Below are 14,872 nucleotides of genomic sequence, written 5' to 3'. Positions count from 1 at the left end.
ACTCCTCCAAAAGACTAAGAAAAGCATTGTAGTACTCAGAAATAGTCTTGTCACCCTGCCTCATTGAGTTAATTTTTTGGTGAAGCTGATAGACCTTGGCAGAGTCACTCACTCTATCAAAGGTCTGGGAGACACTATCCCAGATTGCCTTGGCAGTTTCTTTTCTTATAAACCTTCTCCCAATCTCTGGCCTTATGGCGAAGATTAACCATGTCATAACTGTAGAATTTTCGGTCTCCCAGTTTTCATAGGTAGGTGAACCAAGCTCTAGGGCTTTAATAGCACCTGTAATGTGCCCAAGTTTCCCTTTGCTCCTAAGGGAAAGCTTCACAGAGTGTGACCAGTCCAAGTAATTAGTGCCATCAAGCTTCACAAAGGAAATTTGTAGATGGGTGCTCTCATAAACCAACTGAGGAGCTGCTAGAGTGGGCTGTGAATCAGCCGAACCAAGCCCGGAGACATCAGAATCACCCACAATGTAAGGAAAATGGCACTTGACCATACACTTAAGTATCCAAATAAGATGGGAAGTGCACACTCAACCCAAATATGCGGTCCCACACAAAGAGAATATCCAGCTGGGAAGAAAAAACAGCATAGACTAAGGTAAAATCCACCTTAGCTCTTTCCAAGAAACAATACCAACTCAAGCAAACTCAAAACATACTGCCAAGACTGTCCATAGTATGGTTTTAGTCAAGAGAGCCATATATTGCAGACCAAATGTAAGAGAAAAAGGGAAACAGGAATCGGCTTTACCCTGTTAGGTTTCACAAAACTGAGCTAAACTCAAGGGACTTCTTCAAGCAGCTAAAAAGGAACAGCAGGGGCATAACCAGCACCCTTGGGCGATTCTAATGGTCCATCCATAAGACCAAAAACATGCCGAAGGAGAGAGAACTTGGACCTGCAACTGTTGACTGGCAGAAAAGCTAGGAGCAGCTTCAAGTCTTCAAAACAGCTTCATATCTTCAAGAGAACTGCAATAGAGCTCAAAGGCTGGCTTCAAACATCTAAATAGGTTATAAGGAACCTATTCCATACTCCTACAACACCTAAATAGTTGTTTCACATAGTGATGCAGCACCAAGTAGGAAGAAGAAGAAGAATAAGAAGTCCTGACATTAGGGCTTAGTTAGGGAGCCATAGCTTAGGTTTACATTCTAGTATTTCCATTCCATAATTAGTTTATTTTCTGTTAGTTAAATTGAACCGGTTTAAATTGATTGCATCCAATTGGTTCAATTGGGTCAATTTAAGTTATTTAGCTAAGTGTCTTTAAATTTAAGTTATAAGGGGTAGATAGGTCATTTTACTGCTTTGAGTTATTAGGTTTAATTTTGATTCCTTCCCTTCCATGATTTATCAAGGGAGAGGTTATTTTGTACTAGGATTTGGCCATTGGCCCTCTATTATAAAATTAGAAAACGTGGGAGGCTCACTCACAGTTTTGAATTAAAAAAAAAACCGAGCTTTGCTTGTTGGCTGCCATTGTTGCTGCTCCTTGCTCCTTTGTGAGTGTGCATCCTTGTGGATCTCAAGGTGGAAAGGGATTGGTGGAATCCAATTGACTCCTTACGCCGTGACGGCTGGGAGGATCTTCTTCAGCTGGAAAGTGGTTCTATCACATATCTGCTGCCTCCATTGAAGACCTGCTCAATCTAGTAAGTTAATTATCAATTACAGTCATTCCCTTCTTCTCCTAGCCCTCTACAGCCCATCCCTTCATTCCTTTTATTTTATTCTACTTGAATTCCCTTAAACCCTAACTCATCTAGAACCTGTGCAGCCTTCATCCTTCATTAGTTTTCATCCAAAATTTAACCACAGATCCCTTACTGCCCTCCCTCCACTCGGCCTAACCTGCAGCCTCAACTGTCCATCAAAAACCCTAATCCCCTCACTCACATAAAACCCAAAAAAACCTAAAAATTCAGAAATCATCCTTCCAGCCATCCATTCCCCTTCAAGCTTCAGTGGCGCTTTCCCCTCACTGTTTGGGAAACTCGACCCCAAGTCCAGCCCCAAAATACCACTCTAAACCCTAATTTCAACCTAGATTCTAAAACCCAAAACCCGAAACCCTAACCCTAACCCTAGAATTTCAGAATTTTTAATTTTTTGTTTAAATCTATTTAAAACCTATACCATTAGTTTCCTTTAGACCTGCCCATCATTATCCTATTTCACATTCACTCATTCCCCTTACCTAACCCTAATTTTGAGTCAAATCAGCCTACTTTGCCCCAATCGGCTGGTCAATTTCAGAACCCTTGTACACCTGGCCTCTAGTAGGACTGCCTCCTATTTAGAGCTACATTACATAGATGTCTCTTCTTTGGAATCTTGAGGCATAATGGATTCCAAAGAGAGAGAAAAAAACAGAGCACGAAAAGGGAAATACGACTCTCAAACCTGTATGCTCTGATACCAAGTTGAGTTTTATGTTGTAGATGTAAGTGATAGAAAGAGAGGAAGTTGAAGGAGAAAGTGGGAAGGAGGAGAAGAACAAGAAGACAAGAGAGAAGGAGGGAGAAGAGTTCGGTTGTAATGCTTGTGTGTGAGATGATTCTCTCCACACCTGTATTACTCAACTAACAACCCTAAACATATTACATCCAACCCCTCTAGGGAGGTAAAAGGTAAAAAGGTAAAAAAGGAGAAATTACAATATCAGGAAACTAGATAAAGTCTAGTTCCTAAAGTATCCCTAGAACATAAGTTCTAGTAACTCTAACAGATTGGTGGGAAAGTTGATCTACCTCTCCCATACTAGACTAGATATTGCATTTGCATCGAGTCTGGTCAGTCAGTTCATCATGATCCCTACTCCACTCATATGGTTGTTCTTCGCATTCTTCATTACTTGGGTCAGCTCCAGGAAAAGGGGTTCTTTTGTCTCCACATGATCAACTTCGTATTGAGGCCTACACTGATGCTGACTCGGGTGGTTCTCCTGATCGGAAGTCTACTTCAGGTTATTGTACGTTTGTAGGAGGTAACCTTGTCACGTGGCATAGCAAGAAGCAAAATGTTGGGACAAGGTCTAGTGCTGAAGCAGAATTCCGCGCTATGGCACAAGGAATCTATGAGTTACTATGGCTTCAAAGCTTACTTCAAGACCTTGGTGTTCCTGTTTGTCTCCCTATGATGTTGTATTGCTATAACAAAGCAGCAATTAGCATTGCCCATAATCTTGTGCAGCATGACCCTACCAAGCACGTGGAGATTGACATACATTTCATCAAGGAAAAGTTAGAAAATGGACAGATTTGTATGCCTTATGAAATCAGGCGATCAGTTGGCTGATGTCTTCACTAAAGGACTGAGTGGAAAATTGTTTCATCCTAATTTTTCCAAGTTGGGCATGTGTGATATACTGGTATCTATGCACCAACTTGAGGGGGAGTGTTGAGTTATGTTACCCGCAAGGGTATTTTGGGATTTTCCCCCCCATAGCCGACTCATTCATTAGAGTCGGTTTTGTGGGGGCTTATTGTAATTTTGCCCTCTTCGATTTTATTATAAATTAAAGGGCTTGGTAATCACATTGATTATCCAAGCATTCAGCCTTAGTACTGTTGTTAACATAAACCATTTTACCACATTTTAGAAAACATTTCCCACTTAATTTAATACACTTTGGGATAATTTACTTAGTCCAAAATGAGAAATTACATTTGATCAACTCTCATTAATATTGAGGCTTCACAATGGATGTTAACTAAATGATAGATTAATTAATGTTGTTATTTCATAGCAATATTCCTTGATAATATTAATAACAATGTCTTCCAATGGTATCTTATGTGGTCAAGTCACCTTGGTGCCCATGTTCCTCCACTACCACATCAAGGTGCTTCTCAGTGCACAGAAATCAAATTTAATCTTTTGTGATGATACTTGCATAAGTTATATATGAATGCAAGTTTATCTATCGCCCAGGGCAACATAGATCTTCAAAATAGATCCCATTAAACCATTCCTCTTTTTTTTTTTTTTTTTTTTTTTTTTTTTTTGATAAGCAACAATAAGTAAATTTATTAATTTGAACAAAGAAATACATGGACCAAAAAGGAAGAACCAGAAATTTTATTAATTAATCATTCCTCTATGTACTATTTGATTCTTATGCAATATCTTCTATTTTGGTGTAAGCTGTCACAGCTTTCTCTTCAGCTATAATGAGAATTCTCACAAGATTTTGCTCATGTGACAGAAAACTATTTGTTGGCACTGTGCGAAAATGACAGATTGAAGGAGGTTTTGCAATTATCAGAAATTCTGGACATAACAAAAATTTCATCATTGCACTACATTGCTAGTTTCTTCAAGTCCCTAGGGAGGCTATTACTAGAGAACCTTGCTGAAAAGTTCATTTTGGCATTCAAAACCTGTGGTATGTTCATTTATTTATTCTTATTATGCCAGGGTCTATGTTATATTTTAAAATGCATTGAAGGCCTGTTTTGGGATGAACAAAAACCGTAGCTGTCAACTTTTTATTTTGATTGGTTGGAGGGAAACAACCTTACCCACATGATGAAACATGTAACTTACCCATTACATAGTGATGTGGACTCATATATCCTAATTAAGCTGCCATCTGACAGACAGGGCCATCAAGGAAGTCTGGGGTCTTGTTTCCTCAGTGGTCATCAAGGAGCCCTAGCAGTTGCTTTTCTTCTGCACTTCGGCTATGTTTTTTTTTCTTACATGGGGCTTCTTGCTTTAAAATTTATAGATACATTTCTTTTATCTCCCCCCACCCCAAGAAAAAAAGATAAAAATAGGGAGAATTGAATCTATAGAAATAATTCATCAACTTTTTCCTGTTTAACAATATACATTCTGAGGGCCGTCCCTTGGTGTGACGGTAAAATGCTTGAGCTGCCAGCATGAAGAGGCAAGTCTTGAGAGTTGCCACTTTGTGCAAAAATGCCAAAGGTTGGGACCATCTCCCATCCATCCCTCCTGGGACCTTGTGAAAGAGGGGCTTGCATGGTGGTACGGCCTCTTTATGGCATATGTACTGAGTTGTAAGCATAGTTGTCACGGCGTCACGGCGATCCAAGTCGGTGGAAGGGTGTCACGTCGATATATCGACATGTCGCCCGCCATGGCGTTGCCATGGCGAGCATGTCGACCATGTTTAATTTTTTATTTTCTGTATTTTTAATGTCATTTAGTATGCTATAATATATGTCCTATAACATCAAAAATCAACATGAAAGTGTACTACACTACTACTAATATACTATGCCACTATGGTTTAATTCATGAAAGTGTAACTAATATCCATTAGTGTATATGAAAGTATGAAAAATTGAAAATATAGATTAACCTGTCAAATACTCCATTTTGTATAGAAATATCCACTATGGTTTAATTCATGAAAGTATGAAAAATTGAAAATATAGGCTAACCTGTTTATTGAAGCTTGATAGGAATAGTCTTTCTTCAGTGTGTGTGATTTGGAGCAAAGCATCTAAGCTATTAAATGGTTTAAAAAAAAAAATATTTAAATCTAACTTTTATATGTACAAATATCGACCGATATGCCAACATATTGTGGTATGGCATTGCCATGGAAGCCATATCGAACGATATATTTACATCCACCATGGCGTAGCTCGATATGCCACCTCTCCCAGCGCCAGGACGCCATGGCGGCGCCATGGCGACGCCATGACAACTATGGTTGTAAGAGTGTTTTTGAAACATGTGATTCATACGAACACTGAGTAATTGATGTTGTTATTTTGGTAGACGCAGAACCTGGAGCGAAAAATATGTCAGACTTCATCTATTACTATGCTACTAGCATGCCAAATTTAGCGGTGAGGAACTTCTTATGAACATGGCTGGTAATGTCCTTAAGGCCATGGTTATGGGTGTTAAATCATTTCTGTTGGATGAAAAACTCAAGTTATTTGCTTGACTATAGTAATCTATAGTTGCATTAATTGTGATTTACTGTATATTGAGTCTTTGGAAGTTCAATACTGATGCATTATAGATCATCCCATAGCTGTTATCCTTCACCTCTGAGATGTGAGAGCTTGATTCAGGGTCCTGGTGGGATATGCAAAGATCCTGGCAACAAGACATATTGTGAATTATCTTGGGGCTTGAGCATGCTTCTTGTCTTTGGAGGGTGTACCCCATCAGGCCAAATAGTCCTGGCTCTCTCCTAACTAACCTTCCAAAGGAGATGTGCCCCCCCATCTCCCAATTAACTCGTTTGAGGGTTCCCGTCCAGCAAAAGGTACTTGGATCTTCAATAATTGTCTTTGTTTCTAGTGGTCCAAGAGTTACCAAGACTTGACATATCCGTGCAGTACTGGGAGTTCTATGTCTGAACCCAGATCTGCAACTTCTTTAAGAATTTACTCTTCAAAATGCCCTTGATATCAGACTTAAAAGATCTTCTTGCCTCTGGATCTAAATTCAGATATTTTCCTTTATTTGGTGTATTGTGTTTGCCATACTGAAATTTCGATGACTTATCTCGGCTTCAACCTTGGTTGAAATGAAATTACCCTGAACTCAGAATGTTTACAAGGTTTTTGACCGTAATTTCGGTCGAAATACCCCTCATTCGGCTCAAATAGTTACACCAAATAAAGATAAAGAAGGGGTTTTCGCTTTCAAATTTTGTTCTAGAAACTCCCAAGAACTACTCCTTAATGACTGAAATGTTTTGGCCATTTTGCCAAAACAACACAATGAGGTATATAAAATAGCCCATGTAACACACTTCGACTGCGCCTCTGTTTTGAGTGTTTCTTCATGCATGGTATGATGTGGCCAGCATTTTTCATCGAGTCCGAGTCTCGGTTCCACTGGTCCCAGAGGCAGATAGTGATTATGAGATTCCATGTAATAGTATGTGGCATTGATTTGTATTGTTGTAAAGTTATAATATATTGTACATTTGTGCTTATTGTCTATGATTACACTTTCTGGCAATTTATTGTGGATTTGTAATGTAAAATAATCTGACAGTTTGTTAATTGTGTAACGTTTTCCAATTTTATGTTTTTTGATTCCAATTGCATATTTCATTTGTTTTTATTGAATATTGTATGTTATAGGACTCAATTATGTGTAAAACAGGCTATATAAGGGAAAAGATACAATAGGCGACGTACACTAGCAACCTAGGGTCTAAAGCCAAACTATCATGTTGGTTATTTTTTGTCCTTTCAATATAATGATCTGAACTTTTGGAAACATGCTTAAATAGGCAATACAAGAAGTTTCAAGGCAAAATTCCATCATTTGGCCACCAAAATGGCCATTTCGAGTTGACATTCGAAATGGACCAAATTTAGAGCCCATTTTGCATATTTCGATGATACATTCGGTTTCTACTAGAGTTGAAATCCTGGTTCAAAACCGTAATTGGGGGAACCTTGAGTCATGACCTAGTGACCCACCTGAACCGAAAGCCAACTTGATTAATTGAGCAATTGAGCTACTTGTTGACATGATTGTCCTCCTAGGAATTGGTTGAATGATTCGACATGGCTGGGTTGAACAGTTATTAAAACATATCCACCTACTAGTATCGTAGTTGTATTGTCACATCAGCAACGCTGAAATGCTAATGAAAGTTTTGAACTATTCAAACAATTTACTAGTGTCAAAACTATAGGAATGATGAATTTGGCTTTTGGCAATTGGGTTTTCTCTACAACATGAGATCATGTTATTAATATCCACATAACAGCCCCCTCTTCCAACAATTTTCTCATTGTTCTATGTTTAACCCCAACCAAGGAAGACCTTTTCCCTATGAGACCATTTGGAGAAATATTATTTCTGCTTAAGATTACAATTTTTGTTGAAGGTATCTTGTATTCCCAAGAAAAGATTAATGCCGGATATGCATAACACAAACAAACAAACAAACAAACAACAACTCAGCCTTATCCCAACTAAATGAGGTCGGCTACATGGATCCTTGCCCTTCAATCAGTTCTATTCGAGGTCATACTTGATAGTTGATACAATGCCTAAGCTATGCATGTCTTTCCTCACCAATTTTCGTAGGGTCATTTTAGGTCTGCCTCCGGCTCTTGCAGTTCCTTCAATCTGAATCAAATCACTCCTCCGTGTTGGAGCATCCAAAGGCTTCCATTGATCTTGGGCATGCCACCTCAAACGACTTTCTTGTAACTTATCATGTATACGAGCTACTCCTAAATCAGCTCTAATATGATCATTCCTTACTTTTTTTTTTCCTAGTTTTGCCACTCATCCATCTCAACATCCTCATCGCAAGAATTTTAGAGAAGAAGAGAAGAGAGTTGGAAGAATAGAATGACTTGTCAAGATGACAAAGGCCACCACTTTATTTATAATATGAGATCATTACAAACATGGAATGATGACTCAATCCTTATCAAGCAGAATTAACATAATTAATATGTGCAAAATGAACCTAGACACTATAATGTATCTAGTTACAGAGAACCAAACCTATAACCGAACCGAACCTGGTTATGAACCGGACCAATATTCAACACCATCTCCGCTACACCGAGTTTATCTATATGATGCTTCTTAACTGCCCAACATTCCACATCATACATCGTAGCTGGTCGTATGACTGTCATATTCGAGGTCATACTTTATACATGGCCTAAGCTATGCATGTCTTTCCTCATCACTTCTCCTAGGGTCATTTTAGCCTCCGACTCTTTTATTTTTTTCAATCTGATTCAAACCACTCCTCTGTATTGGAGCATCCATAGGCTTCCATTGAACTTGGCCATGCCACCTCAAAAAACTTTCTTGTAACTTATCATGTATTGGAGCTACTCCTAAATCAGCTCTGATATGATCATTCCTTACTTTATCCTTCATAGTTTTGCCACTCATCTACCTCAACATCATCATCCACTACACTATGTTTATCTATATGATGCTTCTTAACTGCCAAATTCCACACCATATATCATAGCCGGTTGCATGACTATCCTATAAAATTTTCCTTTTAAGTTTTAAAGGAATACGTCAATTACACAACACTCCGGACACACCTCTCTACTTCATCCATCCTATTTTAATTCTCTGTGAAACATTATACTCTACGTCACCTTTATTTATGATTGAGCCCAAATACCTATGTTAGTAAAAGAAGATAAAGAGAATGGAGAGAAAGAAGAGAGAAGAAGAAGAAGAAGAAGAAGAGGAAGAAGTGAGTATGGGAGGAGGCGAGGAGCTGAACTCTCAATCGTAAGAGAGTTCAGAAAAGTATATCATATATATGAGAGCATTTACAGAGGTAGAAAGGGAAACAATAAAACAAAAAAGGGAGAAGAGAGGAAACCCTTTTTGGTATTAGCGCCAGATTGCTTGACGCTAATCCCAAGAAGGGTATTACCCTTTTTACCCTCCTAAATATCCTTTTAACACTCCCCCTTAAGCTGGAGCATATATATCAATCATGCCCAGCTTGTTACAAATATAGTCAACCCTCCCACTTCCTAGAGACTTAGTAAAAATGTCAGCAAGTTGTTCTCCAGTCTTGACATACTTTGTAGAGATTACGCCTTGTTGTAGTTTTTCTCTCACAAAGTGACAGTCCACCTCAATATGTTTAGTTCTCTCATGAAATACGGGGTTTGAGGCAATATGTATTGCTGCCTGGTTGTCACACCACAATTGCATTGGTGTAGAATTCTCAAACCCAAGTTCAGTTAACAACATCTTCAACCAAACCAGTTCACAAGTAGCATGTGCCATGGTTCGATATTCTGACTCTGTACTTGATCTAGCCACAACACTTTGTTTCTTACTATTCCATGAGACAAGGTTACCTCCAACAAATATACAGTAACCTGTAGTTGATCTCCGATAAATCGGTGATCCGGCCCAATCTGCATTAGAAAATCCCTCAACTCGTGTATGTCCCTGATCAGTATACACTAACCCACGTCCTGAAGCCTTCTTGAGATACCTTAAAATCCGAATGACAGCATCCCAATGAGGAGTCCTAGGAGATGACATGAATTGACTTAACAACACTGACCGGAAATGAGAAATCAGGTCGAGTGAATGTCAAGTAATTCAGTTTTCCAACCAACCTTTTGTATCTTTTTGGGTCATCAAGAGCATCTCCCTCATCTGCAACAAGTTTGACATTGGGATCCATTGGATTATCAAGAGGTTAGCACCCTAGCATCCCAGTCTCCATAAGCAAATCAAAGGTATACTTCCGCTGTGAGAGAGATATTCCTTTCATGGATTGAGCCACCTCAACTCCTAGAAAATAATTCAACTTTCCCAAATCTTTAGTTTGAAACCTCTGTTCTAGATGAGTTTTCAAACTATCAATTCCTGTAGAATCATCACCAGTAATCACGATGTCATCGACATATACAATCAGAAAAATCCTGCCGGTACTGGTTTGACGATAGAAAAGAGAGTAATCACTATTGCATCGTGACAAATTATCACACACCGGCCCGGTTAATAAGGGCCTAGTGTGACTGGATGCCATCCGACATCCAACCAATCCCAAGGATCGCAAGTGCAGTACCCTATTCACAACAATCGTCACAATACAGTAATTTAAACACAACGGAAGAGTTTAAATAATAAGAATAAGATCAATAATAAAGAGAACTAAGTAATAATTCATTTATATATATATATATCTGAAACTTGAGTTACATTTGTACAAATCCCACCAATAACCTAAGACAAAAGTGTAAGATCTATAACATACTAAACTATATAAAAGTGATGTATCAACACAAAAGAGTGGGGGAGATGGCCTAGACTGTCAGACCACAATCAAGAGAAAGCACAGTCGTCACATGAGCACGAGACATCGTGCTCCATGTACAGCGGAGCCTCGACTCCAGCAGGAGTAGGAGGATCTAGAATGGAGGTAGCTCCCAAAGAAACACCAGCAATTGTAGTAGAGTCATCTGAAAAATAAGGATATCCACAGGGGTGAGCTCCACTGAGCCCAGCAAGGGAAACACACAAGCAAATGCATATAGTCCATGATGAATGACTTAAATCTAAGTATGCTTCTAACATCAGTATTAAGTCTCATGAGGATATAAGTGCTACTGTAGTAGGTATGATATCTTCGGTCCCGGAAACACATAACCTGACGTTGGTCACCCGAGCGATACCACTCTACCACCGTGAGGACCCGCCAGCTCAGGTATTACGCATCTGACGCCAACGAACCCCCAAATGTTAACCCTACTGATTTACCCACTCCGGTATTACACATCAGACCTAGAACAGTGAATGGCATCTCGGTATTACTCATCGGACCTACTACGAGTTACCCAACACCTCAACCCCTGTTGGTATGGGTCGTAGCACTGGGTTCATGCCAATCCTAACCCAATGCATATTAACATGATGGCATATGAGTCAATTATAAGATAATTTAGCATATATGTCCAGCAACATCAATAATCATAATAATTCAAAGATCAAGTAATATATGCAAAATGCAATCATGAAAATGCAACCTAAAATCATGCACCATCTAATGCAAAGAAGATAAAGCTATAAAAGTACATGATCCCTATGTTCATATGATGCATGACATGGAAACAGTAACAAGTAGAAATTAAATACACAAACACTCCGAAATTAAGGTCAAATTCCCTTACCTAAGGTGGGATGAGTATCTAAACCAAAATAGGTTCCAACTCCCAACAACAAACACACCAACAGGTCTTACAGTCTTATATAAACAATTAATAACATATATATTAAACATAGAAGATGTCCAAGGTTAAACCCCTAATAAACCAGACTAAGATAGGAGTTGCAAGGCTGAACCGGATTCAGAAATGCTCAGGAACCGGTCGACTGTAGGAGTGTCTGCAACGCCATCCGGTAGTCTAAACAAAATTGGTGGTTTTAGCTGATCTTCAAGGATCTTGACATGCATGGCCATAAAACAAAAAATTGGCTAAGGGGAAAGGAAGAATACATTAATTGGGTTCTACCAAGCTAATTGCATGTCCAATTTTGGGATTATACCATCAATTACCTAATCCCCTAGGTTTGGGCTAAATTGATTTACAAACTCAAGAAGAATTCAGCAAGAAATCAGAGAAGAAAATTGAGAAATCATAGTTGGGGTTGGGTTATCTACCTGAATTTAGGGTGAAGATGATGGTATCAGCCTCAATTCCAAGCTCCAAGTGAAATCCCTCAAGTTCCAATAGACCAATATCCTAGCCTTCCTTCTCTTCTCTCTTCTTTCTCCCAAGCTGACAAGTTGAATCGTTTCTTAGCCTTAGGTAGGAAATGAAATGAAATGAGAGCTAAGTCCCATATATATAGTAAGGTCCTACTGAGGAGTGTTTGGTTTGGGTTAGGTAGAATTAGTTTTAGGAAAGTGATTTTCTAATCTGATTTAAATAGAAACAACTATCTACTTATGTATGTTTAAGTCATGAGGATGATGTCATATGACACGAACGGGAATCCGACTGAGGTGATCTACCGAAAATTGGATTCCACACCGGGATGTGGGTCCCACAAGAGGAAATTACCATCCTGCCCCCACTGAACTATTTAAGTAAAACATTATATATATAATTATAAGAATGGGTTCTCACCTACAATCCGGGCTAAGAGATTGAGAGTTTTTGCATGTGTGCGTCCAAGCATGTTTGACACATGTAGCTCAGATGCAAGGACCCGGCAGGGCCTTCGGATTCCAAGATGGCTAACTGTGTTGGCTCCTCAGAATCTTCCATAGGTGAGTCGAGGAGTTTATCCGAATCCTCCACCGATGCAGCCCACAGCTTTGAGGCAAACATGGACACTGAACCAGAACCTGAAATCACACAAGTTCCAAAGTTCAAATTTATAGTGGATTTCACACAAATCAAACTCAAGTACTACTTCTGTAAAGCGGCCAAACCAGGCCCTCGGAGACTGTTTCAGATCATATAATGATTTCTTCAATCTGCAAACCAACCCAGACTCCCCTTGAGCAACAAACCCAGGAGGTTGCTCCATATAAACCTCCTCCTATAGATCACCATGGAGGAAAGCATTTTTGACATCCAATTGATGTAAAGGCCACCGATGAGAGGCAGCAAGAGAGATCAAGGCACAAATAGAGGACAACTTGGCAACCGGGGAAAAAGTGTCCAAGTTATCAACAGCATGTACCTGTGCATAGCCTTTGGCCACCAAGCGAGCTTTCAGGCGAGCAAGAGAGCCATCGGCATTGACCTTAACAACATAGATCCATCGACAACCAATGGCAGACTTTCCAGGGGGCAATAGAACAAGATCCGAAGTATGGTTAAGCTTGTAATTCTTCTTCCATAGCTGTCCTCCAGCTAGGAATAGATAATGCCTCGACAACTGTCTTATGAACAAGATGAGATTCAATTGTGGAAAGACAGGTTTGAAAGGAAGAAGATAAACCAGAATAAGAAATATGAGAGGAGAGAGGGTGTTGAACACACCAACGTTTACCTTTCCGATGAGTAATGGGTTGATCCAAGTCAGAAAACAAAGGGGCGCGGATAGGATCAGGCTGATCAGCAGATGGAGGATCAATGGGGGCAGCAACATCTTCTTGTGGACAACCCCACGATGGCAGTAAGTACTAATAACCGGAGGCTGCAAAGGAGGTTGAGGCACAGGCGGCTACACAGGGGGCTGAACAACAATAGTCTGCAAAGTAGGCTGAACAACTTAAAGAGGAATATCCTCATCCAAGGAAGGATCCACAACAGGCTTATCCACATAGGACTGAGACTCAAAGAAAGAAACATCAGCATTAATAAAATACTTACGAAGAACAGGAGAATAACATCGATACCCCTTCTGAACACGAGAATAACCCAGAAAAATGCAGTTAAGAGCTTTGGGATCTAACTTAGATAACCCCGGAGTATGATCGCGAATGAAGCAAACACACCCAAAAACACGTGTGACAATGGAAATACAGATTCCGAAGGGAAAAGTAAAGCATGAGGAATGCCATCACCTAAAATAGAAGAAGGCATACGGTTGATAAGATGACAAGCAGTTAACATTGGTCCAGCCCAGAAAGACTTGTCCATTTTCATTTAAAAAAGAAGGAATCGAGTTTCTTCCATCAAGTGATGGTTCTTCCTCTTTGCCACACCATTTTGTTGGGGTGTGTCAGGACAGGAAGGCTGATGAAGGATCCCACGAATGGTCTTAAACTCAGAAAAAGGGTTAGGAAAATATTCCCTTGCATTATCACTATGCAAAATTTTAACATAACAACCAAATTAATTCTTAATTTCAGCAATGAAAGAGGAAAAGACGGAAAGTAATTCAGATCGACATTTCATCGATAGAACCAAGTAACACGAGAGTAGTCATCAACAAAAGTAATAAAATACTTAAAGCCCAGTTTGGACGTTAAACGATAAGGACCCCACACATCAGAATGGACTAAAGAAAAGGGATCTGTGGCTCGTTTATGGACACGAGGGGGATAACTCATGCAGTGTGCCATGCTGGGCAGCGACGTGCGGGGCAGTGGACCATGCTGGGCAGCCTTGTGCGAGGCAGTGTGCCATGCTGGGCAGCCTTGTGCGAGGCAGTGCGCCATGCTGGGCAGCCTTGTGCGAGGCAGTGCGCCATGCTGGGCAGCCTTGTGCGGGGCAGTGTGCCATGTTGGGTAGCCTTGTGCGGGGCAGTGGACAATGCTGGGCAATGATGTGCGGGGCAGTGGGCCATGGTAGGCAGCCTTGTGCGAGGCAGTGTGCCATGGTGGGCAGCCTTGTGCAAGGCAGTGTGCCATCTTAGGCAGCCTTGTGCCAGGCGATGGGCCATGCGAGCAACGATGTGCGAGCGTCGCAGCCATCTTTGTCTGGCGATG

General features: G+C 40.1%; 1 protein-coding gene across 1 annotated transcript in view; it reads left to right on the top strand.

Annotated features, from left to right (window-relative positions):
* The window catches only part of LOC122654339 (pentatricopeptide repeat-containing protein At4g04790, mitochondrial-like), a 143,968-nt gene that overhangs the window by 30,608 nt on the left and 98,488 nt on the right, over positions 1–14,872 (top strand). Inside the window, exons 4-5 of the mRNA XM_043848396.1 lie at positions 4,220–4,399; positions 5,776–5,840. Coding sequence (XP_043704331.1) covers positions 4,220–4,399; positions 5,776–5,840 — 245 coding nt within the window. The remainder of the gene's footprint in view (positions 1–4,219; positions 4,400–5,775; positions 5,841–14,872) is intronic.

Source organism: Telopea speciosissima, chromosome 3 (genome assembly GCF_018873765.1).
Source record: "Telopea speciosissima isolate NSW1024214 ecotype Mountain lineage chromosome 3, Tspe_v1, whole genome shotgun sequence".
NCBI classification, from domain to species: Eukaryota; Viridiplantae; Streptophyta; class Magnoliopsida; order Proteales; family Proteaceae; genus Telopea; species Telopea speciosissima.
Note: the sequence above shows the minus strand (reverse complement) of the source record. Positions and strands in the feature narration are given on the sequence as shown.